Source organism: Labrus bergylta, chromosome 6 (genome assembly GCF_963930695.1).
Source record: "Labrus bergylta chromosome 6, fLabBer1.1, whole genome shotgun sequence".
Taxonomy (NCBI): domain Eukaryota; kingdom Metazoa; phylum Chordata; class Actinopteri; order Labriformes; family Labridae; genus Labrus; species Labrus bergylta.
In genome coordinates this window covers 1,215,742-1,239,283 of record NC_089200.1, presented here as the reverse complement: position 1 = coordinate 1,239,283, position 23,542 = coordinate 1,215,742, and the positions used below count along the sequence as shown (strand labels likewise).

Sequence of the window (23,542 nt, the reverse complement as noted above, 5' to 3'; positions counted from 1 at the left end):
TAAATATTTTCATAATATGTATAATAATTCATTTTAGGGCGAGACTCCCATTCGCCCTGGGAACTTGCTGGACCTTGGACATTGCCCACTTTGCCCATGCAGTGACCCGCCTATGGATCCAGACTTTTTTGACTGGGTTGTCCCAACTGGGTCTCTGGCTCTGACAAGTGGGCTGAAGTTTGAGATGCGACACAAACACACACAACTCAATATCAATAATCTACCATTTCTAACCTCACCAATCGACGGAGCCCCTGAAAAAAATACAAAATAAACATGTTGCGTGCACAAGATATGTCATGTCCATTCCATCTTAAATCACTTATTCTTTACTGCACACTGTGTTTCACTGTATCTGAACTACTGCTCGGAGATTTGGGGGAAATAGTTTTAAAAGCAATCTATAACCACTCAGTATTCTTGAAAAAAACGCCACAAGAATAAAAGCAGCAAATACAGGATCAGAGTGGATTTAGAACAAGAAACTTCACACACATGTTTTGAGGAGCTCTGAGACTTATTTAAACTGAAGAAGAAGAAGAGGAGGATATACCAGCTTTAAAGGGGCATTTAAATAAAGTATCAAGACGCATAGTTTCCGCACAACGCTGAAAAGTTTCTGTCGGTCTATTTATGGATCTGAAACGGTGGAACAAACTGAGTGCAGATCTAAAGCAATGTAGTAATATAATACAGGTTATAAATAAATATACAGAAGAAGAAGGGCAACAACATTCACCAGCGTTTGTCAATAATTATTCAGTTCTCTGTGTTAGTATGTTTATTTTCATATAAGATTAGGTTATGGTAAATTGTGATTAGCTATATTCTGGTGTGTCATTAGATATTGGTATATGAGTAATTATGTCATATTTTATTATTATATTATTGTAAATGAGTATATATACTAAGGACTTTGATAATTAACTACAGCTATTGTTTTATTTATTTTTTACATGTTTGCAGTCAAGACATCAATACTAAAAAGGACAATAAAATATTAATATACTTAAATATATTTGTTTTTCTGGAAAAATAATAAAAACGATGTCATAATTAAGTTAAAAAGTACCAATTTGTTGACCAGTATTCTTTGGTTGTGCTCTTCCGGCAAACGTATCGCTTACGTCACCGATTCATCCAATCACACGCTCCGCTTGTCTGCGATGGATCGGCCCTTATCCAATCAGCGGCTTTGTTTTGGCTAACTGCTAGCCGATCGGTGCTACGCGGCTGTACTGAAACGGAACGTCCAAACTTCCTTCAACATACATCCAGCAGAAAGGTGAGCCTGTCTTTTCATCGAAGCGAAACAAAACGAATCTACTGCGTCACGTTTCAGAGTTCAGATTTATTTGTGTACGTGACGGCGTCACCAGACGTCTCGTGAGTTAGCCACAGCGGCTAACTTAGCTCTTTAACTGTCATTCAACGGGATTACTGAACGCTAATACACCGCTAACCAAGCCGGTCGTTAGCTTAATGAACTAAACTGCCTTCTTCAATAAGCTTATTACGGCCTCTTTTAAAGATTAAAGTAACTGTAGCGACGTTGTTTTTACATGTTTGGTGTTAGCTTCGACTGTTAGCATCATTTCCCTTTCCCGCAGATTAGTCGCGCGACGAAGCTTCCTCGCCAAACCGCTTTAAAAAAAAGTAGATTTTTAAACTTCATCCTCTTTTCTTAGATAAACCACAAGTGTTCAAATTCATCTCAAAGTGTTTTCTTAATCTGTAGATGGCCCTCTTGAATTCGGCATACATTCAATCAATGTGTCACAGCTGTTCAGTTGAATATTTGAACATCAGTTTATCTTGTTGTTACTGATAAAAACAGATTCTACAAAACAAAGAAACTCAAGACTTTATTTGTGCTTTTAGACCTAACTGCAGGGATTTATACAGCTCCAAGCTAAATGATCGTTTGAATAGATCAAATGTTTTTATTTTTAGTCTTTTATCAAACATTCCTTTTCGTACACTTATTAAATGAGTGATAAATTGACATTTTGTCACCTGAAGTGCTTCTCTATGTTCACTGGCTCTGGGGGTCTGTTTCTGACAGAATATGAAATCTTGTTCCATTGTTTTGCAGATGACCTGCAAATGTACATGTATTTAAAATTAAAAACGGTGCAATCTGTTCTTTTAATGATCTATAATACCTGAAAAAGGTACCAAAATGTAAACAGTACATCTGTTCTATACGACAGGCACATGGGAGAGGAATGAATCCATCAAAAATTGAAAGAAAGCGCTGCACGCTGCCTTTATTTATGTGCAGTTTAGAGCGTTTGCAGGAGTTTGACTGCAATTGTTGTAAATGAAAACAAGAAATTACCCAATGTTGGGGGCCTAGGACTTGTATATGTGGTATCACACAGGTATTAATATCGCAAAATTCTTGTTAACGCGACAACCCTCGTGTGCGATGCCTTACATGTTCATGTATGTTCTCATGGATATGCAGCGCTGTCACTTCGAGGACTCTACTTGTCAAAATGCCTCAGACCAACAAGTCGGCGAGCGGGTGCAGTGTGCCAGGTCAGGTGTCTGCTCCGGATCAGGGTGAACCGCCACCGCCTCAGGATGTCAGGTCACAGGAGGCTGCTGGAGACGTAGGCAGAGGAGCCGCTGCTGAAGACCGGGGAGACCCAGAGATCATCAGATCGCCCAGTGACCCAAAGAAATACAGGTGGGAGAGAACGCCGCCCGCATGAAATGTCAGCCTAAAGCCTGGCTCACACTGCAGTTCTTAAATCCTTCCTGATTTTGAATTCGAGCTGCACCACACACTACAGGAGAATCCTAACAGATCTTCTTCTCCATAACCTCGAACATGCTCACATTATAAGATATGAAACTCTTAGCACATCACAGACTACAGGATTTCCTGAAGACTATCATACCAGACATAGTGCATGCAATGCTTTTGTGCAATTAAGACAGTGTGCAGGAGTTCGCCGGGAGTTTTTGGTAATTAAACCCAAAAATTAATAAATATTTGGTGCCTAGGACTTCTGTTTTTGTTTTGTTTAAAAGTTTAAAAATTGTTGACGCCCTTCGATACACACCAGACAGAATCTTGTGAGATCTGTGAGTTTAGCATGAATTCTAAATAAAAACTGACATTACCCTCATAGCAGGGGTTTGTTAGCGTTACCATAGCAACGTGGATCCCCTCCCTCTTTCTGCAGGTACATCGAGCTGGCTAACGGCCTCCGAGCGCTCCTCATCTCTGACTTCAGCGGGGCAGAGGGGAAAGGAGGCAGTGAGAACGGAGAGGACAAAGGGGAGGACGGGCGGGAGGAGGGGGAGGGGGAGCGGGAGGATGACGATGAGGAGGAAGGAGACTCGGGCGAGGGTTCGGAGGAGGACGAGGAGGAAGACGAAGAGGAAGAGCAGGACAGCGACTTTGATGAGCTGGATGAAGATAATGCAGGAAAGACGAAGAGAGGGAGCTCCGAGAAGCAGGTTTGTGACGTATAGATTCAGAAACTGACATAACAAACTTGAGGGCTGTTGTTTTATATTTAGGATATAAATAATTAGCAGGTACCTCAGTTGCAATAAATCCTAAAAACTAAAAGCTTTTATCATCAACCCTTCATGTTTCTCAGCAAAGTGAGGGTAAGAGTAATATGCTTTTATTTTGAGAATGTGTGTGGCTGTGTGTGTTTCCAGGCTGCTGCGGCTCTGTGCATCAGTGTGGGGAGCTTCAGTGACCCGGACGACCTGCCCGGCCTCGCCCACTTCCTGGAGCACAGTGAGTCCACAGAAACACATGGATATCAGTTCATGCCTTCCTCTCAACTTTTTCACCACATTAGTGACGCAAGATTTCTGACGTCTGCATTTTTTCTTGTTTTTTTGTGGTGGACATGCAAACACATCAACTCACCTCAACCTCCACTTTTAACACATGCAGGAGACGCAAACTATCCCACAAATGTACAGGGGGAAAGAATGCAGCAAAGAAATGTAGCAATGTGCCAACAGTTGCTGAGAAGAAGAAGAAGAAGAAGAAGACGACAGATATATTTTTAACACTGATGTAAACATTTATAGATTCATAGAGGTTAAAAATGTGCAAATGTTTATAAGGAGGGAAATTCATCCAGCTGGTTCGTAAGAGCTCAATGAGTTACACACTGATTCTGTAGAGAAACATTTATGGCCTGTGTCCACAGACGGAGCTTTTTGCTCTGGCAGCGCTCATCGATACAAAACGTTTTCAGCACCCCGAGTGCTTAAATGTCCTCGGTGTCAGCTGTCGTTTTAGTCGCTGCTCTCACAGCGCTCTCAGTTGAAAACAGTTGAACTTTCGGAACAGCGCGGCGCTCGTCAATGTCGCTTCCCTCACCGACCAATTAGGATCAAGAAGGGGCAGTACTTCTGATATCAGCTTTTGTCAACAACAATGGCGGATGAGACGCTAGTCTGACTCGTCTTTTGGAGGGAACAGTTCCTAAGTTCCTTCACGTCGTCTTCATGTTTTCTTGGTGACATTTCTTTGAATTTAAGCAAACCCTACAATTCACTTAGCAGACTCTTTTATCCAAAGCGACGTACATCAGAGAGTAAGAACAACACAAGCAAGGATCTAGAAAAAAGGGAACAAATGTCAGTAAGAGCAAACGATCAGCTTTGAGTCTGATTGGACACACAGGTGCTGACAGGAAGTGACCAGAGGCAAAGCACAACATTGAGGGCAGTTCTTGAGAGCTCTAATCAGTATAGAAACCATCTTATAAGTCACATGAAACATGAAGCACATGGAGCTAAATGACACTTAACGGTCATCACCGAGGGAAGCAGAAGTTAACTATTGTAACCTAGCAACAATCAGCGCTGATGAGAAGCGCTCTGAAACGGAGGTCATGAGTGCTTCCAGCGCGAAAAGTTTTATCTGTGGCCCTTAATCAGAACTGAACTTTTTGTTTTCACTAACTCCACAGGGTGCCTTTAAAGCTGCACACTGAAAACAGACTTCAGGAATTCTTTGAAAAGAGTACAGAGAAATTTGAGTTCTCACCAGAAAATAACAGGTTGAGTTTTTATCTCCTCTGGTTTGTTTTGTAACTTGTTATCCCCCCGCTCTCTGACTCTCTGATCTTTAGTGGTGTTTATGGGCAGTGAGAAATACCCCGCAGAGAACGGCTTCGACGCCTTCCTGAAGAAGCACGGAGGAAGCGACAACGCCTCCACCGACTGCGAGAGGACCATCTTCCAGTTTGACGTGCAGAGGAAGTATTTCAGAGAGGCGCTCGACAGGTGAGTCCGGCTTCTCAAAAGGTTACACAGATGGTCGGTTTTAAATTGTTTGAGATGTTTTTATGTCAAAGAAAACTCACAGAACGGTCCAGAGGATCCAGTCTGGGAGTGACAGTGAACCAGACGCTGTTGCGTGCGTGCCTGCCTGGCTGGCTGGCTGGCTGGCTGGCTGGCTGGCTGGCTGGCTGGCTGGCTGGCTGGCTGGCTGGCTGGCTCTCTGATGGGAGGTCAGCCGGTTCATTAAAGATGACCACGAGCACTCAGGCGCTCTCCCAACAGGACGCCTGATGTTCTCTCGGTTGTCACGTTGTCATTGATGCTGTTTTTTTAGAGCGACCCTCTGTGGATGGTTGAGACGACAGACGATGAGTCGTCTGCGGTTTGAACTTCAGGGGAACTTCTCCGGGTTGAGTCAGCGACATGTGCACAAAGTCGGCGCTAAAATGTTCTCTCAGCAGGAAAGAAAAAAAAAAGGGAGTGTGGGCGATCCTGGGCAGCAGCACAGATCTGATTTCTTTCTACTGCAGGGCCGAAACTAACGATGCAAAAGTGAATAAAAACAGAATGTGTGCAACACCATATTCACGCCCTCTGACTGTGTCTATGTGGCGCTCCTGCTGTACCGTGCTTCAGTAACGCTGAATGTTACTTCACAGACTGGGACACCAATATCACGCCATCGCGGAATCAATTTGAATGTACAAAGATGTGATGACGGCTGAGCTTAGTCGCGCCCCTTTTGTGGTAACACAGTCTGAAAAGGGCGTCTGTCATGTCCCCTCTACCTCTACACTGCCCCTACTGGTCATGTGTATACCAACAGAAGAGCCACAAAATACAAGATGGAGAAAAAGTAAACCTGCTGGTGTATGTGTGTGTTCCAGGTGGGCTCAGTTCTTCATCTGTCCTCTGATGATAGAAGATGCCATCGACAGAGAGGTGGAGGCCGTGGACAGCGGTGAGTCGACACCAACACAAACCTCACACTGTAACTCTACCGACACGCTCCAGGTGTCTGATGTTTCTCAGCTGCGTTCACAGATTCATGCTCTCGGTGTTCTCCTCCATCCCGTGCAGAGTACCAGCTAGCGAGGCCGTCCGACTCTCACCGGAAAGAGATGCTGTTTGGGAGTTTGGCAAAACCAGGACACCCGATGGGCAAATTCTGCTGGGGTAAGAACATCACATGAACCATCTTTGAGCCGTCGTTTTAAGTCATTTCTTATGTTCCACTTCCTCCAGTAATTAAACTGTCACATATTTCATAATGAATGTTTTTAAAGAATCGATGGACCTGGAAAGTGTGACACACTTCTGTTGTTCTCAGGTAACGCTCAGACATTAAAGCATGAGCCCAGAGAGAAACAGATCAACACCTACCAGCGGCTCCGAGACTTCTGGAGGAGATATTACTCGGCTCATTACATGACGCTAACCGTGCAGTCCAAAGGTACACACAGCGACTCAACGAGAGACGCACACTCAGAGATGAGAGTTCTTCTGATGCAGAAACTCTCTGACATGCAGCTGATAAAACCTTAATTGGGATCTTGATTATTGGAAGCTAAACCAATGAGTGCACTATTACCATGATACTAACCTAGAATTGGAGCACAAAAGAGTCTGTGTCCACTGAGCGTTTTTTTACAGATTGTTTTCATTGAGTAGAGCGTTCACAGCAGCAAGCCACCACCCAGAGAAAATACACAGCACCCTGCGCCTCTTTGTTTAGAGCGCTGAAATCTGGTGAGAGTTTGTGTGTTTATGATGTTTTCATTGTTCAGAAACTCTGGACACTCTGGAGACGTGGGTGAGAGAGATCTTCATCAAAGTTCCCAACAAGTAAGAAGTGTGAACACACACACACACACACACACACACAAAGATGCACACACAAACACATACAGACACACACACACACACACATACAGACACAGACACACACACACACACACAAAGATGCACACACAAACACATACAGACACACACACATACAGACACACACAAACACATACAGACACACACACACACACACACACACACACACACATACAGACAGACAGACAAATACACACACACACACACACACACACACACACACACACACACAGAGACAGACAGACAGACACACACACATACAGACACAGACACACACACACACACACACACACACACACACACACATACAGACAGACAGACACATACACACACACACAAACACAGACAGACAGACACACACACACAAACACAGACAGACACACACACATACACACACACACACAAACACAGACAGACACACACACAGACACACACACATACAGACACACACAGTACAGACACATACAGACACAGACACACACGCAAAGACACACACACGCAAAGACACACACACACCCGATATTCTCGTACACAAACTACTTTTCATTGTCAAACTGCACAGATTCTCCATTGCACATTTTATGTTTCTTATACTTTTACATGTTTTAATTGTATATTATATATTGTAATTGCTTCCATATTTTATTTAAGTTGTTGCTAGTTCTGCTTTATTTCCTTTGTTAACTGTTTTTTGCACCAATACTCCAAGACAAATTCCTTGTATGTGTAAATGTACTCTGACTGTATTAATATATTGCAGATCTATGACTAACGCTGCATAACAAAGTGATTATTTTACAAGAATCAAAACCAGGAAAAACAACAACGACACCTTTTTCTTCCAGCGGTGAACCTCGAGCCGACTTCTCTCCGCTGCAGCAGCCGTTTGACACGCCGGCCTTCAACAAACTCTACAGAGGTCTGACACCGTCTCTTATTGTTTGTCGTTGTGTTATTTGTTTGATCTGTAATGTCTGTCGAGCGCTCTGAGTTGCATTTTTAAAGTTGCTTTTCGAGATAAACTCTGAGTGAACGTTAGAGCCCGACCGATTGATCCGCCAGCCTACAATATCGGCTGATAAACGCTTATCCAGTGACTTTCAGTATCGGATCATTTTATCACAGATATGTGCCGATGTTACCAGATTTATTGGAAGTTCTCTTTCTGGCTGTCACCAGCAGAGGGCGCTATATGGATTACAACATGCATCATCACTCTCCAGAGTGTCAAGCGGTGATTCACGTACATGCTCAGTTACTTTCCAGTCGAGTGGCCATCTTGTCTTCATCATAAATCTTTTCCACTAGTGTTTGATAACTGCATTTAAGGGATCAACACAATAAATATGTTTATCTATATCTATCGATATCTGCAGATCGGAGATAGATCTAAGAAAGATATCAGCCGATTTATCGGTATCAGATTTCTTTCTATCACCAATATCGATATCAGTATCGCCCCCCAGAAATCCCATCTTGGTCAGGTCCTAATGAACATCCATCCCTACATTTTGTTGGCTCAGTTTTTCGTTATTAACGAGTTAATTTTGTAACTGCTTTTTGACTCCAGATCTCGGTTTACCATTCTCATGATCTGGAGAAAACGAAGCTGGTTTTCTCGTTGTAAAAGGATCAATATCTGTCGATTTAGAAAACAAAATAATACTCCCTGATAGACCAGACCATGACATGCTCTGCTGCCGTCGCCCACACTGAAGAGGTCAGTTAAGACCTTTAACCTTTAGAGGTACGAGTTCAGCTGAGATCTCGGGAAAACCACCGACATGTTCTCGTCATCACAGAAAAAAAGCAATAAAAGAAATATGTGGATGCATGTCCGCTAAAGCCGGGCGCACACTTTTTGAGTCGTCACTCATTTTGAAGCCATCGTCTAGCATAGGTCGTGCAGAGTTCCTCGTGCGATCAGCTCCTGATTTAACCTGCACAAACTGACAGACATCATCTAAAATCACCATGGCAACTGCAGGCACGCCCTTTCCATCTGTGCCCCCCCCCCCCCCACCGCCCCCCCCCCCTCCTCCTCCTATCATGACAGAAGCGGTGTATGTAAAGGTTTAGATTATCCCTGAATTACTCTCTCCTAGAGGAACACTAACACTGAAGTCTGTGTGTTGCAGTTGTTCCTGTGAGGAAGGTTCACGCTCTGACCATCAGCTGGGCCGTACCTCCGCAGGGGAAACACTACAGGTGAGTCCACGACCACTTTGAGACCCTCCACCGATGATGATGTAGGAAATAATGGGAAAAGAATAAGCAGGAGTCTGCCTGATGGATTAATTCCTCTCCTACACACCAGACGTAGTTTTGTTTTTAAAACTTTAGTTCTTTACAATACAATCGATCTTAAAAAATAAGAATCAAAATGTAATCGACATCTTAGAGTATCAAAAAGTTAGACTCCCTTAGTCCAGTCCAGTTTTGAGTGAGATCACTGAGTGTAACTCGAGGGAGTTTTAGAACAATCATTTCCACCTCCGGAGAGGAAGGAGTCAAAGCATCGCCCACTCTCACATTCGCTGCTTGTAAGATCTCTCGTCTCTCGGTCGGAGCAGATTTCACTGATCGTGTGTCTTTTGTTTTTTTTTGTCGTCAGAGTGAAACCTCTTCATTACATCTCCTGGCTGATCGGACACGAGGGAACCGGCAGCATCCTGTCTCTGCTCAGGAAGAAGTGAGTCATGATGAAATGCACCGGAGCTAAAAACAGCTCTGAATACTGCGAGTCCGACCTCTGTGCCCTGTTTGAATATATTCATGGGTCTGAAGGACTAGAAGAAGAAAAAGTTTGAGAACTGCTCCAGAAGTTTCAGCGTGCAAACACACCGACAGTTTGTCAAAACCTTTTTGAAGGTCTTGTTAGTCTGGTCTTGACTACAACACTAGCGGAGACAGAGCATCATGTCCCGTGTTCTCTGAGTTTTAATCTGTGATTAATTCACTGAAGTCTGTTGACTCTGACGAGTGACGGAAAAGCTGTTTGTGGTTAAAATAATCATCTTCCTCTGGTGTGTGTGTGTGTGTGTGTTGTGTGTGTTGTGTGTTGTGTGTTGTGTGTTGTGTGTGTGTGTGTGTTTGTGTGTGTGTGTGTGTGTGTGTGTGTGTGTGTGTGTTCAGGTGCTGGGCTCTCGCTCTGTTTGGAGGAAACAGTGAGACGGGTTTCGACCAGAACACCACCTACTCCATCTTCTCCATCTCCATCACCCTCACCGACCAGGGCTACCAGAACTTCTACCAGGTACACACACACACACACACACACACACACACACACACAAACACACACAACACTTTTATTCCCCGGTGGACTCTGTGGAGCGATTGTTCCAGACGAGATGTTTTAACTGCGGGGCAGACAGTAACTCTTTACGTTTCTCTCTGTGCAGGTGGTTCATTTTGTGTTCCAGTACCTGAAGATGCTGCAGACTCTCGGCCCACAGCAGAGGTCAGCCTCCACACACACACACACACACACACACACACACACACACACACACACACACACACACACACACACACACACACACACACACACACACACACACACACACACACACACACACACACACACACACACACACACACACACACTGACTGATATCCAACAAAGACTGGTAGCATCACGTTTAGACACTATGTTGTAGCGTTTTCTACTTTAAACGACTGACGATGGACGAAGGAGAGTAAAAGAAGAGCTCTGCGTCTTTGGGCTGAAACCAGAGAGGATTACAGTTCTCAGATGTGGGACAGCTGTGTCTTTAAATAAGTCAAGTAACCACTTTTTCCTCCTCGTTTCTTTTTGCTCGTTTGAAATGTCTTCAGGATCTACGAGGGGAAATCCAGAAGATCGAAGCCAACGAGTTCCACTATCAGGAGCAGGTACTGATGATCGATGTGTTTTCATCTGAGTGGATAAATGAATGTGATAACAGGGAGATTAAACACACCTCTGTGGGCAGGTAATTAACAGTCAGATGTGTTTGTGTGATGATTAATCAGCTCTATCTTTGTGACGATAGCCCAGGGCGATGATTCATCCGCTGTGCTTATTAAATCGACATTATTGGTAATAAGAGGGAAAGAAGAAATGGAGATTAAATGATATGAGCTCTCAGGAGACGAAAACAAAACGGCTTTAAACTCATGAATCATTACCAAGGATAAAGTGTTTTTTTCCCGCTTTGACAGACGGATCCCATCGAGTTTGTGGAGAACATCTGTGAGAACATGCAGCTGTTTCCCAAAGAGGACTTCCTGACCGGAGACCAGCTCATGTTCGAGTACGACCCCCAGGTAACCCTAACCAGATCTGATCTAGAATTAGGTTCAGATTACAAAATCACTGATGGTCTGCTTCATTAAAGAGGACATATGATCCCCCTCCTCCACCTTTTCAAACAGTCCCCTCCTCCACCTTTTCAAACAGTCCTCCTCCTCCACCTTTTCAAACAGTCCCCTCCTCCACCTTTTCAAACAGTCCTCCTCCTCCACCTTTTCAAACAGTCCTCCTCCACCTTTTCAAACAGTCCTCTCCTCCACCTTTTCAAACAGTCCTCCTCCACCTTTTCAAACAGTCCTCTCCTCCACCTTTTCAAACAGTCCTCCTCCACCTTTTCAAACAGTCCCCTCCTCCACCTTTTCAAACAGTCCCCTCCTCCACCTTTTCAAACAGTCCCCTCCTCCACCTTTTCAAACAGTCCTCTCCTCCACCTTTTCAAACAGTCCTCCTCCACCTTTTCAAACAGTCCTCTCCTCCACCTTTTCAAACAGTCCTCCTCCACCTTTTCAAACAGTCCCCTCCTCCACCTTTTCAAACAGTCCTCCTCCACCTTTTCAAATAGTCCTCCTCCACCTTTTCAAACAGTCCCCTCCTCCACCTTTTCAAACAGTCCCCTCCTCCACCTTTTCAAACAGTCCCCTCCTCCACCTTTTCAAACAGTCCTCTCCTCCACCTTTTCAAACAGTCCTCCTCCACCTTTTCAAACAGTCCTCCTCCACCTTTTCAAACAGTCCTCCTCCTCCACCTTTTCAAACAGTCCTCCTCCACCTTTTCAAACAGTCCTCCTCCACCTTTTCAAACAGTCCTCCTCCTCCACCTTTTCAAACAGTCCTCCTCCACCTTTTCAAACAGTCCCCTCCTCCACCTTTTCAAACAGTCCTCTGTGGTCTAAATGAAACATCTGTGCTGTGCTTTGGTCAAAATATAACATGAATCAAGCACCAGAGGAGGTTTGTGACCATGTATAAACCAGCTCTCTCATAACGCTCCGTTTTGGTGTGTGTGTCTCTTTAAATGCAATGACCCCTCCCCCCCTTGAGTTTTCCCCGTAGACATCACTCCTCTGTAGAGAGAATAAAAATGGCCGACCTGCGCAAAAGTTTTGTTCTAGTCTGGGGGTGGAGTCCATGGGTGGAATGCTGTTCATAGACTTCAGTTCAACATTCAACACCATCATCCCTCAGCAGCTGATCGGCAAACTTGACAAGCTGGGGCTCAGCACTTCCCTGTGCAACTGGCTGCTGGACTTCCTCAGCGAGAGGCCTCAGACAGTGCGGGTCGGCGGCAGCACATCAAAAACCACCATCATGAGCACTGGGGCCCCCCAGGGTTGTGTGCTCAGCCCCCTGCTCTTCACGCTGCTGACCCACGACTGCGCTCCATCCTTCAGCAGCAACCACATTGTGAAGTTCGCGGACGACACAACAGTGGTTGGTCTCATCTCCAACAACGATGAGACGCACTACAGGATGGAGGTCAGCCAACTGGCCACGTGGTGCAGAGACAACAACCTCTTCCTGAACGTCGACAAGACCAAGGAGGTTGTTGTCGACTTCCGGAGAGTCCCCACTCCTAAACCCCCACTGACCATCGACGGTGCTGCTGTGGAGAGAGTGAGCGGCACCAAGTTCCTGGGGGTTCACATCAGTGAGGATCTCTCCTGGACAACCAACACCACATCACTGGCCAAGACGTCCCAGCAGCGCCTCTACTTCCTCCGCAAGCTGAAGGGAGCACGAGCCCCCCCCATCCATCATGTGCTCCTTCCACAGAGGCACCATCGAGAGCATCCTGACCAGCTGCATCACTGTGTGGCTTGGGAGCTGCACTGCTGCCAACCACAAGACCCTGCAGCGCACAGTGAAGGCTGCTGAACGGATTCTCGGTGTCCCACTCCCCTCTCTTCTGGACCTCTACGGTACCCGCCTCACCCGCAAAGCAACCAGCGTTGTGCGTGACCCCACCCACCCCTCACACAGCCTCTTCAGCCTCCTGCCATCGCGGAGACGGTACCGCAGCCTGCGGGCCGGCTCCACCAGACTGGGAAACAGCTTCTTCCACCAAGCTGTCAGGAAGCTTAACTCTCTCCCTTCTCTTCCTTCCCTCCCCTCTGCCCCCACGAACACTGGACGTTGAAACCCCCTCCCGTTTGCCACCAAGAACTCTGGACTAAAAACTCTAAAGCTAACATCTCAAAAGTACAATCAGTTTACTGCACATTGCACATATTGCACAAGTTCACTTTTTCTTTAAATTTAATTTTATTTACCATTTTGTACCTTTTGCAGAATTTATTACTGTAAATATTATTTATCTTATTTTTACCTCATTTTATTTATCTATTTTACCTTATCTTATTTTACCTTATTTTATTTATCTATTTTACCTTATCTTATTTTACCTTATTTTATTTATCTATTTTTAACTTATCTTATTTTACCTTATTCTGGTTGTATTGCACCGCGGGACGGAGACAAACGCAATTTCGATTCCACTCTATGTCTGGCATATTTTGAAATTGACAATAAAGTTGACTTTGACTTTGAGATACCAGGGGAGGGGAGGGGATTTTTTTTTTTTTTTTTTTACCAGAATCCCACTGTGACATCACAAGGAGAGCACATATCAAACAGAGCATTTTTCTCTGTGTTGTAAGACTTATGCAGACCACAAACAAAGGACTGGATGGGTTTATTTCACATGTTGTGGGTCAGTAGACTCTCAGGTTACCTAGATATATGTTCACAAACACTGTACAAGAGGATTTTTCATGATATGTCCCCTTTAAGAATAGGATTGCGGCCGGTAACAGAAATCCTTGGATTGCTCCATGTGTGCACGGTTTGCTCAAACGTTTATATTGTGTGTATGTATGTTTGTGTTTCAGGTGATCAGTGCTGCTCTCTCCCTGCTGACTCCCAACAGAGCGAACCTGCTGCTGCTGTCACCAGAGAACGAAGGTCACTGTCCGCTCAGAGAAAAATGGTTTGGTACCTGCTACAGCAAGGAGGGTACGACACACACACACACACACACACACACACACACACACACACACACACACACACACACATCACTATCAACCTGCGGTTCTACAAAATCATTAGAACTAAACTCAGCTATCATTACATGTTTGTACGTTCAAAGCGGGAGCTCCACATACACACACAGTCAGACCTGCAACAACTCAGTGTCGTTCTCCCCCACTGGGTTAGGGTGACGTAATACTGCCTCTCTTCTGTAACGCCTCTGTTACTACCTCTGAAGACGTGTCGGGTTGAGATTGCTTGGTCCCCCGATTACGCCTCCCAAGATATTCAGATTGAAGGCCAAACATCACAGGGTGGAAATATCGCTGTCTCTTTAAGGCCTCACTCCCCACGTGCCTACTTTCTTCTGATTGGCCAGCTCTCTGGAAATCCTCCCTGGTGGGGCAGAACGCTGCAGGGCTGCCAGGGGGGGCTGCTCTCCAGTGCCGGGAGAAGAGAGTCTATGTAAGAGGTTTCAGTGGCTTACTTAGAGGCTTGAAGCCGTCTGGGGAACTTCTTGGTTTCATATCGATGAACTATGATATGAACAAGCCATCATACTTTTACCTTGTGATCTGAATATTTGACCACGTTTAGTTTGAGCATCCAGCATTGTAACACTTCATGACAGTTTTAAAACAGGGATCTGCAGAATGGGTTAACTGTAAATGATCAAATATTTGAAAAGTGTAATTTGGTGGGTTTTTTTTTTTTCTCCCCAGACGTCTCAGAGGAGTGGGCTCAGCGCTGGAGCGGAGACTTTGAGCCCAACCCTGACCTCCACCTTCCTGCTGAGAACAAATTCATCGGTCAGTTCAAACACAACGTGCACGTTATTTCAGACTGAAGGTGTCGACTTACGTTTGAAATAAATCTCTCAGTCCGTCAGATTCATGACTCTTTTCTCTTCTTGGTGCTACAGCGACGGATTTCGACCTGAAAACGTCGGACTGTCCGGACACCGAGTTTCCTGTGAGGATCGTAAACAACGAGCGAGGCTGTTTGTGGTACAAGAAGGACAACAAGTTCAAGATCCCCAAAGGTGAGTCCAGAGGCGTGTCTGAAGAAGAGAGTTCAACATCTGGCTTCACGTATCCTGATGAAACGTATACCTTTATTTAAACGCAACATAAACTACATCGATATTTTCAAAATCAAACATCGATATAAATCTTGGGATACAAAGCGATGCCGACTAGGCGGTCAGTTTTAAGAAAACGGTGGTATGCTGTTCAGTAAATAAATCTTGTGGAGTGTCTGACTGATTGAAAGACCCTTCTGTTAAAGAATCATGGGCGACCAGTGTGACTCACAGGTTGTTTGTGCATCCCAAATTTCACCGTAGCCTGAGAGCTAAACTACCGTACTGTAGCTACTGCAGCAGCGCAAACTGGAACTAAAAGAGCGACACAGCTGCACAGAAAACGTTTTAGACTTTGCTGAGCGCAGTGGAAATCATCACGTAGAAGGACCTTTTGTCTCTCTGAGAGACTCCCAAACACAGGTACATACAGGTGTGATTTATACTCCAGATTTTACAGTAAATAAAGATGCAGCTTTCAAACCGTTCGTACTCTGGTTTTAATGAGATGTCATTTTTTGTCTTCCAGCTTATATCCGCTTCAACCTGATCACCCCGATGATTCAGAAGAGTCCAGAAAAGTAAGAGAAACCTCCACGTTGAAATGACGACTTCATCTTCACAGAGCGCCACCGTAACGTCTCTCTCTCTCTCTCTCGCTCTCGCTCTCTCTCTCTCGCTCTCTCTCTCTCTCTCTCTCTCTCTCTCTCTCTCTCTCTCTCTCTCTCTCTCTCTCTCTCTCGCTCAGTCTGGTGCTCTTCGACCTCTTCGTGAACGTCTTGGCTCACAACCTGGCGGAGCCGGCGTACGAGGCTGACGTGGCTCAGCTGGAGTACAAGCTGGTGGCCGGGGAGCACGGCCTGGTGATCCGGCTCAAAGGATTCAACCACAAACTGCCGGTGAGGAGACGACTGAATGAAGAGCGTTTGGTGTCTCTGCGGTTGATCAGTTAATCCAGAAAAGCAATTATTGGTCAAATATGACAAACCATTAGGATGAGCTGACTTCCTTTCTGCTTCAGCTGCTGTTGAAGCTGATCGTGGATCATCTGGCCGAGTTCAGCACGGAGCCCGGCGTGTTCAACATGTTCTCTGAGCAGCTGAAGAAGACCTACTTCAACATCCTCATCAAACCCGAGAGACTCGGCAAGTACGTCTCACACTCTGAACACACTCTTTGATTATTTTGATAGGACAGTGGAGAGTGTAGGAAATCTAACGACATGTAGGACCGGAATCACAGGTTGGATTTGAACCTTGGTGGACTACAGCCTCCGTACATGGGCCGCAGCCTAACCGCTAGGCCATCCGCGCCCCTTGACTTGACTACTTGTCCGTCTCTTGTCTTCAGGGACGTCCGTCTGCTGATCCTGGAGCACTGTCGCTGGTCGGTCATTCAGAAGTATCAGGCCGTCACCAAGGGTCTGACCGTCGACGACCTCCTGACCTTCGTTTCCGGGCTGAAGGCGGAGCTGTACGCCGAGGGGCTGGTGCAGGGGAACTTCACCAGCGCGGTGAGAAGAAACTAGATACAAAATTTTAAAAAAACACGTTAAGAGCAGAATAAAAAGTCAAAATGGTTCTTTCTCTGATATCCATACCACGAGTTCAGCTGATTCTAACGTCTGCTACCGAAACAAAACCTTTCTGCTACGTTCATCACACGGTCCCGCCCTCTGACAGCGACTCGGACTCCGGCAAAAAAAAAGATTAGTGTTGTCTAATGATTACATTTTTAATCAGGATTAATCGCAGCTTTGAAATTCCATTATCACTTAAAACTTAAAATCGGCTTTTATTTTGAATGTTTTCACTGTCTTAGGCTGGTTTCAAATTTGGGACTCGGGCCCCATTCCGAGTACGCTTGACCCCAAAGTTGGCTTCATTTGATCAGTGTGAACACAAACGTACCGTACTCCTACCGTACTCGAGTACCGTTCCAGAGTCCGCTTGAAGAGGTGGTCTCAGGCACGAGAACGTGACTGTACTCAAACACGGAGGTGAACTGCTGTATGACGTGATTCTAAACGGCTCCTGGTGCTTTAAAAAACGCTGTATCCGCGCAGCACAGGTCCATTTTCAACCTCTGAGCTGAACAGTGGAAGTAGGAAGAGGGTTGTTGTTTGCATCTAAGAAATAACCTTAATGACAGCGTTTAAAGATTTGTTTAATTTCTGTGACCAGGATGAGAAATGGTGTGAAAAAGCTGTGAAGAGCTTGGTGAAGTTGCTCTGTGTTCCTCTTAAAAATGCTTTGCTTGTTCATTTCAAGACTTCATAAATTAAACATTTTGAAACACCTGCTTAGATTTCTTTACTGCTTGTTTTCGTCAACGTTGTCAAGTTAAAATTTAAAGTATCTCACGTTTGTTTCTTCTTCTCACAGGAGTCCAAGGAGTTCCTGCAGTACTTCATCGAGTGAGTAATCGGCTTCATTTGTACATTGATGCTGTTTTTGATGTTGATATGTGGTAGTGCTACTACTGTGTAGCTGATGTGTAAACGTGCTATTAAAAGAACTCTCTGTCTCTCTCTGCAGGAAGCTGCAGTTCCAGCCTCTGTCAGCAGAGGTCCCCGTGCTGTTCCGGGTGGTGGAGCTGCCTCAGAAACATCATCTGTGTAAAGTCAAATCTCTCAACAAAGCAGACGCCAACTCCGAGGTCACCGTCTACTTCCAGGTAGGAAAACTAAACGATCACACCGGACTACAAATGAGAACTACAAAACTTCAGCTTTCACTTTCTTTTAATTGTCGTGTTTGTAAGGTTCAGTTCACACTAATTTCAGACCTAAGCTCATAAAACTGTCCATATAGTTTGAGTTTTAGATGATTTAATATCCGCCCTGTTTTGGGGGTGCCAGACAGTGTAGTGGTTATGTTGCGTACAGAGGCTGTGGTCCTGGTCTTAGTGTCCGTGGCTTTGCTGCACATCCCTTACTCTCTCTCCTCCCAACATTTCCTGTTCTATCTAAAAAACGTTTTTCAATGTGTTTTGTGTTTTTAGTCGGGGCTGAAGAACCTGAGAGAGCACGCTCTGATGGAGCTGATGGTGGTGAGTGTTCACTGACTTTTAGCTGCAGCTGCACAAAGACGAGTCTTGTTCTTTAAATCTCTTTGACGTCCGTCTGTCTCCACAGATGCACATGGAGGAGCCGTGTTTCGACTTCTTAAGAACCAAGGAGACTCTGGGGTCAGTTTTCAGTCATTCATACAGAGCTGCATGACCACCTGACTTAGCTCAACACACACACACACACACACACACACACACACACACACACACACACACACACACACACACACACACACACACACACACACACACACACACTGCTGGGTAGGAGGCAGAGCTGCACAGTTCACAATAAACATGATCACTACATAAATATGACGCAGGGTCTTAACAACAGACCAGGAATTTGCAGCCCCCTGGTGGGTCATGAAGGTACTGCAGGTGTTGGCTGTGAGAGGTCAGAAAATATAATTATTTTGCTTTTCAAGATTAAAGATTAAAGCAGGCTGAAGCTATATGAGCCACCTGCTGATACCTGCATGATAAATACAGATACAATAAGATGAACCAGAGTCACTGCAGCCTGAGAAACAATCACAATACTCTGAAATATATATATATATATATATATAACACTTTTCTTAATTTTCTCGCTGAGGTACAAGATTTCTTTTCCAAGAGAGTCCTGAACCAGAGAGCAGCATCAGAGATTCACACAATAAACAAACTTTACATCAATCAACCAATCAGAAGCCTCCAGCAGAGAAACATGTGAATACAGTGGTCAAATGATCCTTTATCCTGCTTTTTAAATCTTCCAAGCCGATTAAACAGACTCTGCAGCTCAGACCGAGACGATGGTGCTAACACACTCAAAGCGCTTTCACCAAAGTGAGAGAACGTTTTGTTGAGATCTGAGATCAGGAAGTGTCGTCAAGGGGCGCTGCGCCACAGATGAACATGTTTTAATATCTGAACAGCAAGCGTGCTGCGCTCACCTCAACAGGGTGCAGACGCGCTCTTGCACTGCGCTACACATAGACAGTGAATGGGTTTTAGAGTGGCTCCCAGCGCCCACCACATCCTTTCTGAAAGGACGCTCATCGATGCCTGTGGGGCTGCGCGTGTTTAAGGGCGGATAAAATAAGTAGGGAAAATTGGAATATAGGGTTTTTATACCTGTACCTGTCGTACTTTTTACGTCGATGTTGTAGAATCAAAAGAATTCTGGTGATAAAGAGTTCTTTTCCTTTCAGGTACCAGGTGTACCCAACCTGCAGGAACACCTCAGGGGTGCTGGGATTCTCTGTCACCGTGGAAACACAGGCCACCAAGTTCAGGTGAGCTGACCTCTGTTGACCTCTGCTGCAGGTTTTTTTGTTTTGTTTTGACGCTCCAGGCGACTGAGCGGACGTGTTTTTGTCTTTTTGTCCTTTCAGCACAGAGTTTGTGGAGGCGAAGATCGAGGAGTTCCTTGTCAGCTTCGGCGAGTGTTTGTCGGGTCTTAGCGAGGAGGCGTTTAAAACGCAGGTGACCGCTCTCATCAAGCTGAAGGAGTGCGAGGACGCTCACCTGGGAGAGGAGGTCGACCGAAACTGGTTTGAGGTCGTCACGCAGCAGTACGTCTTCAAGCGGCTCAACAAAGAGGTGAGAGGCACTTCCATTCCTCGTTCTGTGATGACCTCTTACCACACCTCACACCACAGGAGAGTCTGGAAAGATCATCTTAGTAACCATCAGCTAATCGGGCTTTTGCTGGCTTTAGTCAGAACGGGAGACTCAAGCCTGAAATCTTTCCAGTCGTCCTGTTTTCACACATGTACTCTCATAAGCTTTGTCAACAACAATGGCTGATGAGAACATGTGACTCGTCTTTTCCAGGACTTTTAGTGCTGCTGAGTTTTTGAACAGAATCAAATATTAAGCACACTGATTAATTTAAAACAGACTAAAGAGTCACTAATTGAACTAACTGAGACACAGGCCCCTGTCGACTCATCCTTAACATACTTATTAAGAAGACTTTTTCTAAATCACAACATCTAATGACCATGAACTCATACAGCTTACAGTCACTTAGTGGACTCTGCAGGTCTCTGGTTCTGGCTCTGATCGGCTGTGTTTTGTGCAGATCGAGGCCCTGAAGGTCTTCAGTCAGGGGGAGCTGGTCTCCTGGTTCATGGAGCACAGAAACGGCAGCAGTAGGAGGCTCAGCGTGCACGTGAGTCTGTTTGTTGAGTTGACGTCATGAAGGTTTGTAAATCTCTCGTAGACTGAGTTTGAACCCTTTTGTTCCCCCCCCCCGGTGTGGACTAGGTGGTCGGTTTCGGCGTGGAGGAGAACGACCCGCCTGAGCAGAGTGTCTGCTGCAGCCAGGACAGCCCCGACTCCCCCCCCTCCTCCTCGGCATACGGGGAGGTGAGCGAGCTGAACTTCCTGCCTGCCTCCTCGCCGGCGCTCCAGGACGTCACGCTCATCTCAGACATCAGAGCGTTCACCTCATCCCTCCCCCTCCACCCATACCACAAAATCCTCAGCTAGGTCCGGACGGACGGTGAAGGTGAAGAACGCCTCGTTCACTCTGTCAGTGTGTCGGGGAAAATAAAGTTACCATTGAAACAGCTAGCATCCATGTTTGATGAAAGAGGATGGACACACCTTGAGGAACTTTTAACACGCGTTTAGTTTTATTGTGAGTGGTTGTAAAATGCTGCGTTCATGTCCTGTGGGAAAAACAAAGATCTGGGCCTGTATTTATCACACACGTCGTCATCAGTCCCTTAAAATCCTCTGGAGAGCTGCATGTTCACATAAAAAAAAAATACGATATGTAGCTTAAAGCTCTGCAGTGTGCAAAAGCAAAAACAAAAAAGAGGCTGAACTATAGCGTGCTGTTTATATGCAAAGGTAGGACGCTTACTTTACCTAATAATGACTGTTACTAATAAGCTATTTGCACTAACTAGGCCAGCGGACAATAACAACTCAAAACGCTTTTCTATCATGACAGTAATGCTTTAACACAAACAGTAATAATGATGCAAACAGAAGTTTTAATTGATGTAATATAACACCACGATCAAACACCTTTCCTCTGTCATTAACTCGATCAACTTTATTAATCCCACATGAGGAAAGTTGGGTCGACACAGCTGGTACTTAGAAACACAAACAACAATCAGTTCAACATACTTAAATATGGAATCAGTTCTAACATTAATTCTGAACAGAAGAGCTGAGCGAACATGAATCAGAACCTGTTTTTTACTCCTTGTTCACGTGGTTACGACCAGTTTGTGATTATTATTTCAAGAAGTCGACTTGTCTCGTATCGTCAGAGGCAAAAGCACGAAACGGTTATAGAAAACGTAGCGTAGAACTTGGTGTTTCAAGCCCCGTGTTCACTGAGCTTCTTTTTTTTTCTGAGCGCCTGCAACTTTTTTCAATTGTTTTCAATGAGGAGAGAGCGTTTCCAATGAGGAGAGAGCGTTTCCAATGAGGAGAGAGCGTTTCCAATGAGGAGAGAGCGTTTCCAGCAGCAGACGGACACCCGGAGAAAAAGCGCAGTGCTGCTCAGTGTTTTTTTTCCGGGCGCTCTGCCTTTTTTTATGCAGTCGCCCCAAGCACTGAAGCTAGGGTGAGCCTAGAGCGTGTTAAGAGTGAGCTTAGAGTGAGCTTTAAGCTAGCATAGGGCGAGCTTCAAATGAGTTTAGAGCGATCTTAGATTGAGTTTAGGGCGAGCTTAGAGCAGTTTAGAAGAGAGCTTAGATTGAGTTTAGAGCAAGGCATCACAGGTGTTATCATGTGTAAATTACAAACTGATGTCAGTTTCATTTTTCAGAGGGAGGTAGGTGCCATAAACCTGAGAACAAGTTCAGAGGTGGATTCAAATGAAAGGGTTAAAAGACAAAAAGGGAATATTCTTTTAAATTAGTTTAGCTTCATAAGGAAAAGCTTTGTGAGTTTCACTTAATTTACTAGAACAGTGTTTTTGAGTTCATGTGAATGTATTAGTTCAGCGCACACGTTACTGGGAGTAAAACTTTTTTTATCCCAAAATACATTCATGATTACGATTTTAGTTATAATCAAGCAGCTTTAAAACAATATATACTCTTTTTGTTTCCTGGTTTGTAAATACAGGCCCAGAGCTTATAGAAAAATACTGTTCAGCTTATTTTCTGTTGGAGTATGTTTGATTTTAATTAAAGTCATCGACCAGGTCTGTTCAGACAAACTCCTGAGTTAAGATGAAGGTTGATCTTTTCTGTAATAAACCTGAACAGAATGAAGAGCAGGAAATAACAATCACTGCATCCCTTATTGGTTTAAACGAGTCAGCTCCGTCGCTTTGACTGTGAAAAATGTAGTATGATCATTTCCAGGGAGTAAGTGAATGCAGCACGAAGACTCAGGGCTCTGGTTTAAAATCCAGTCTGATACAAGAGACGACAAAGACGGGCATCTGTATCTTTAAAATGTGACTTCAGCCAGTATCACTGCGAAACCTACCATGTTTTTATTTATGCGTTTACATATTCATGTTCATACTGACTACTGGATGATGTATATGAAGAATTAAATGTACAGATTAAACAGCTTCTGGTGGCCAGTGATTTCAAACTGTGACGTATTTTAACTCAGAATGTACCGCTGTGGTTTATGAGTCCCGGAGAACGCTACCGAAATAATTTAAAATGACTTAAACTTTCATTTTAATGACGATTAAAAAAATACGTAATCAAATGTTTCAGTGAAGAGAAGTTTTGTTTGTTTTTCTGTCCTTCAGTAATTATAGAACAATAATAAAGACTTTTATAAATGCTTCAAATGTAACTTTTATTCAGTGTGTTTCTCTGTTTAAGTGCTGTGATACAAAGTTAAGATCGTATGTCAAACTGGTGTTTAGAAAGCATAGGTTTGGATTAAGGTCAGGTTCGAAGATTTTTAATCATATGTGATAATGCAAAG

The 23,542-nt window shown here is 44.6% G+C and overlaps 1 protein-coding gene across 1 annotated transcript; it reads left to right on the top strand.

Moving 5' to 3' along the window:
- Positions 1-1,147: 1,147 nt before the first annotated feature.
- Positions 1,148-23,407, top strand: nrd1b (nardilysin b (N-arginine dibasic convertase)). The gene is given in 32 exon segments (XM_020658874.3): positions 1,148-1,285; positions 2,471-2,695; positions 3,198-3,474; positions 3,685-3,766; positions 5,121-5,274; positions 6,159-6,232; positions 6,352-6,447; positions 6,602-6,724; positions 7,059-7,116; positions 7,998-8,071; positions 9,291-9,360; positions 9,767-9,844; positions 10,288-10,408; positions 10,557-10,615; positions 10,993-11,002; positions 11,005-11,049; positions 11,359-11,463; positions 14,337-14,460; positions 15,201-15,287; positions 15,401-15,520; positions 16,089-16,140; positions 16,308-16,458; positions 16,581-16,708; positions 16,910-17,072; positions 17,944-17,975; positions 18,097-18,235; positions 18,563-18,610; positions 18,696-18,748; positions 19,828-19,911; positions 20,011-20,218; positions 20,703-20,792; positions 20,888-23,407. Coding segments are annotated over 31 exon segments (3,324 nt in total). The 5' UTR covers positions 1,148-1,285; positions 2,471-2,501; the 3' UTR covers positions 21,113-23,407.
- The last annotated feature ends 135 nt before the right edge of the window (positions 23,408-23,542 follow it).